Source organism: Typha angustifolia, chromosome 1, assembly GCF_048772165.1.
Source record: "Typha angustifolia cultivar Huaian chromosome 1, ASM4877216v1, whole genome shotgun sequence".
Classification (NCBI taxonomy): domain Eukaryota; kingdom Viridiplantae; phylum Streptophyta; class Magnoliopsida; order Poales; family Typhaceae; genus Typha; species Typha angustifolia.
Genome location: NC_133239.1, coordinates 6,342,759 through 6,347,717, shown reverse-complemented (window position 1 = coordinate 6,347,717; position 4,959 = coordinate 6,342,759). Strand labels below are relative to the sequence as shown.

The following is a 4,959-nucleotide window of genomic DNA, read 5'->3' as shown; positions in this document are numbered from 1 at the left end:
TATTTATAGGAGTAGATTTTAACCGTAGATCCCTTTCAAGCATCCAAACCCTAGCCACCTCCTACCTCCAGCAGCCACCCTACTACACGGCCGTCCACCACCCTCCGATGACCACCACCCTCCGATGACCGCCACAACGTCAGAAATTATCGTTCTGCCCTCCCTGACCTATCTCCACTATTTTATTTTTATCTTTTCATCCTGATGTTACGATCCTTCCTCGGCTATAGGCTCTGATACCAGATTGATACGAACCCTCTTTTGGTGCTATGGCTTTGATTCAAGATTTATACGATCTTGCACGGAACTTTGAGATCAGATCCCGAAATATCCCGCCGTTGGATCGCTGTGAAATTTTGATATGTTGTAGGCCCGGAAAAGAGATTTCCAACGGATCTAGTTTCAGGCGAATCGGAGATGGGGATCTCGAAATATCGTTCGTTTAGTGGACGAACGTCAGGATACTCTGTTTTTGGATTCCGTGGATGAAGGCACGAAATCCTGGGTAATGGTGGATTGTGGAGGGCCGGTGTTGATGGGGTGGCACCGGTGTAAAAGTGATGGTGGAAGGGTTATGGATGATGGAAAGGTTAGAGATAGCGATGGATAAAATTGGAAGAAGGGGGAGAAGAGGGCCACTCCTAAGGGACTAGGGTGATTGGCCTGTCGAGGGAGATTAGAAGCGGCGTCGCCGGGGAGATTGAGGGAACGGGAGCGAAGAAGATGAAGGAGGCAAGGCAAACTCAATTCTCAATATTCAATAATAATTTTGGTTGCCCTACACATACTTTTATAGGCTAACCAACAACTCAATCTTATCCTAAAACACAATCTTATCCTAAAACTCAATCTTATCCTAAAACTCAATCTTATCCTAAAACTCAATCATATCCTAAGGTAAATCCAAGCTTGAGACGATGTCGGTGAAGTCCGAATCGTATCAATCCACCACGCTTCCGCAACCTTGTCCTCAAGGTTTGAAATTTGGGAAGCGATCCATGATGTCTGCCTCTAGCTCCCATGTAGACTCGTCAGTAGGTTTGCCCAACCACTCAATCAGCACTTCAGTCTCTAATCTGGATCCTTGGCGTCTTCTCCTACGACTTAGGACTCGAACCGGCTCAGTGGAGCCATCTTCCTCCATTGGTTCGGGTAAGGTCGAACCCACTACATGGTTAGGCCCGATCTTGGCCTTCAATGCCGAGACATGGAAGACGGGATGTATCCTGGTTCCTTCAGGTAGGTCCAATCGGTAAGCTACTGGACCGATTCGTTGTAGCACTCGGTACGGACCATAGTACTTGTATCCCAACTTTTGGTTCAAAATGGGTCTCAATGTGGATTGTCGATACGGTTGAGCTCGAACGAACACCAATTGATCCACCTCAAATTCTCGCTCACGTCTGCCTTTGTCATGCGTTTGCTTCATGCGGTTTTGTGCTGTGGCTAGGTGAGTCTTGAGCCGTCTCAATGTTTCATCTCGATCAGCAAGCTCCAAGTCAAGCTCAGTCCTATCCGTCGCCGCGAGTCTATCGTAGGCACGCAAGACAGGGGGAGTGCGCCCATAAACCGCCTCAAATGGGGTCATGCCAATGCTTGAGTGATGAGCGGTATTGTATGACCACTCAGCCCAGGGAAGAAATTTGACCCAATCCTTTGGTCGATCCGCCACAAAGCATCGCAAGTATTGCTCTAGTCCACGATTCACCACCTCGGTTTGGCCATCCGTCTCGGGGTGATATGCTGAACTAAGATTGATTTGAGTCCCTTGCAATCTGAAGAACTCGGACCAAAACTCACTTATGAAGATGCGATCCCGGTCTGACACGATCGTCCTAGGCATCCCATGCAAGCGTGCCACTTCCCGAACAAAAATTTCAGCAACCCTTTTTGCTGAAAACGGGTGAGACAATGTTATGAAATGTGCGTACTTGCTCAGTCTATCCACCACAACAAACACCACCGATTGTCCTCGAACTTCCGGCAGCCCCTCGATGAAGTCCATGGAGATATCCTCCCAAATACGCTCTGGTATCGGTAGTGGTTGCAGTAGCCCGCTAGGCTTGAGTGCCTCTGATTTGGTTCGTTGGCAGATTTGACATTCACGCACATACTTCTTCACGTCCGTCTTCATCCCAGTCCAAGTACAGTTTTGGGCCAGCCGCTTGTAAGTACGTAATACCCCTTCATGACCTGCTATAGGAGTATCATGGAAGTGTGCCATCAATAGCCTCCGTAGCTCTTCGTTTCGGGGTACCTTGATTCGCCCGTGCTCTAGTACTAACCCATTGCGCTCCTCGTGCTCGGGGTTGCTTGAGGGGTTCGCTCTCAACTCCTCCATGAGTCGGACCAGATCACTATCCTCTGCACTGGCTCTTCGTAGATCTGAAAAGAAAGGAAAAGTGGGTGCCGAGAAAGAAGCGAGCTCCCTTTCTTTTGAAAGTTCAAGCAGCGGTTTACTTCCATCCAACAACACTCTCTGATCATCTCTCCAAAAGGTCAATGTGAGGCTTATAAAATCAAAGGTCACGGGCCCCAAGCTCCGAAGCCATTGGGTCCCCAAAACAATATCGGCACCTTGCAAGGCCAACGGATAAAGATCCAATGTGAAAGTTTGGCCTTGCACCTTCAATTCTGCACCTCCACAAATAGAATCTGCTCGCAAAGTGGTGCCATCTCCAATAGTCACATCGAACCCTTCCGTGGGTTCCGACTCGAGCCCAATCTTCCTAGGGAGCCTCTTGTCAATGAAGTTGTGGGTGGACCCGGTGTCAATCAAGATTCTCACTGTGGTCTTCTTGACTACTCCGTTCACCCGCAATGTCTTTGGCGCAGCTGTCCCCGAATAGGCGTGGAGGGAGATTTTGGCCATCGTGTCCTCCGCGTGATGTTGCTCCTCAACTTCTTCTCCTCGATGTCCAGCCACATCTGCACTTTCAGCTGCCATGGGTGGAAGATCGTGGCCTTTTCCTTTGAGTTGTAGCTTGGCAGGGAGCTGCAACGTCATCACCGGTGACGAAGCTGTCGTGGTCGACTGTCGATTGACCGAGGAGAATGGTAGAAGATCGCTGGAGGCCATATGCGATTTCTTCTTAGTTGCCGACTCACGGTGGTTGCAAAGGGAGCTGGTGAAAGGCAGCCCAAGTGTCGAAATTCGCGGTTTCGGATCATCTCCTTCACCACCGATGAGGATTCCTGATGAGGGATATCCAGCGACCAGGTGTGGCGTAGCCAGCACTTCGCGATTTGTCGACAAGGTCTCCGGTGCATGGGAAGATGTGGAGGTTCCGAGGGCTGCTACAATGGTTGAGGATCTCATTGTAGCCGGTGGCAGTTCGTTGCGGCTGACCATGGGTCGAGGTGTAGAATCTCGATCTTGCCGGATAGCCGAACTTTCCCCTATTTTTGTGATGAACGGGGAGGCCGTGGAGGATGTTGGGTATGTTGTGGAGGGTTCCCAATGCTGTCTTGTGATTGCCTTGCTTGTTGAAAAAGGTTTCGTCCATGCCCGTATTTCCTGCATCATCTCCATCATTATTTGCTTGTTGATGGCAATCTGTTTGGAAATAGACCCCAACATGGATAGAACGCTAGGTTCTTCCGTATTCCTATTAGATCGAGTGATCGTCATTGGAAGCGCTTGTCCGAGGAACGGTGGCTCTGATACCAGCTTGTTACGATCCTTCCTCGGCTATAGGCTCTGATACCAGATTGATACGAACCCTCTTTTGGTGCTATGGCTTTGATTCAAGATTTATACGATCTTGCACGGAACTTTGAGATCAGATCCCGAAATATCCCGCCGTTGGATCGCTGTGAAATTTTGATATGTTGTAGGCCCGGAAAAGAGATTTCCAACGGATCTAGTTTCAGGCGAATCGGAGATGGGGATCTCGAAATATCGTTCGTTTAGTGGACGAACGTCAGGATACTCTGTTTTTGGATTCCGTGGATGAAGGCACGAAATCCTGGGTAATGGTGGATTGTGGAGGGCCGGTGTTGATGGGGTGGCACCGGTGTAAAAGTGATGGTGGAAGGGTTATGGATGATGGAAAGGTTAGAGATAGCGATGGATAAAATTGGAAGAAGGGGGAGAAGAGGGCCACTCCTAAGGGACTAGGGTGATTGGCCTGTCGAGGGAGATTAGAAGCGGCGTCGCCGGGGAGATTGAGGGAACGGGAGCGAAGAAGATGAAGGAGGCAAGGCAAACTCAATTCTCAATATTCAATAATAATTTTGGTTGCCCTACACATACTTTTATAGGCTAACCAACAACTCAATCTTATCCTAAAACACAATCTTATCCTAAAACTCAATCTTATCCTAAAACTCAATCTTATCCTAAAACTCAATCATATCCTAAGGTAAATCCAAGCTTGAGACGATGTCGGTGAAGTCCGAATCGTATCACCTGACCTCCGATTTAGGTGAAACTAGAGCCATTAGAACCCTATCTCATGAGGCTACCTCTACCTAAATTTTCATAATCATCCTATGGATGGATTGTTCTAGATCTGGTCCATAACTGTTATATCAGAGCTGACGTTCTTCGGAAGATTGTAAACACGCGATCCAAGACCCACGAGGAGGGATCGACCATGGAGGACCAGGATCTCATCTCCGTTCCTGTGGGAGTTGATCTAGTGGCCCTGCCACCACCACCAATAGTTGACGATGAGCCGCCAGTGTGGGCGAAGGCGATTTTTAAAGATTTTTCTAACGAGATCACTAGATCTATGGAGAGGATGGACAAAGCTATTCAAGCCTTGGTGACAGCCCTCCTAACTTAGCACGACCACCTTGCGCCGCTAGCATCGCCGGCCATGACGAGACAAAGCCAAACGTAGCCACTATTACCAACCCATGAGGGAGGGGATGAGCCGGCCCAAATCACGGCCTCAACCCCTCCTTCAGTAGCGGTGGGGACCCCTCCTGCCCTATAGACCTTCCCAGATGCCA

At 49.1% G+C, this 4,959-nt stretch overlaps 1 protein-coding gene across 1 annotated transcript; it reads right to left on the bottom strand.

The window, feature by feature from the left end:
* Positions 1-217: 217 nt before the first annotated feature.
* On the bottom strand, positions 218-4,177 carry LOC140762916 (uncharacterized). Its single transcript, XM_073100901.1, has one exon. The coding sequence runs from the start codon at positions 3,629-3,631 to the stop codon at positions 971-973; it is 2,661 nt and encodes an 886-aa protein (XP_072957002.1). The 5' UTR covers positions 3,632-4,177; the 3' UTR covers positions 218-970.
* Positions 4,178-4,959: the final 782 nt, after the last annotated feature.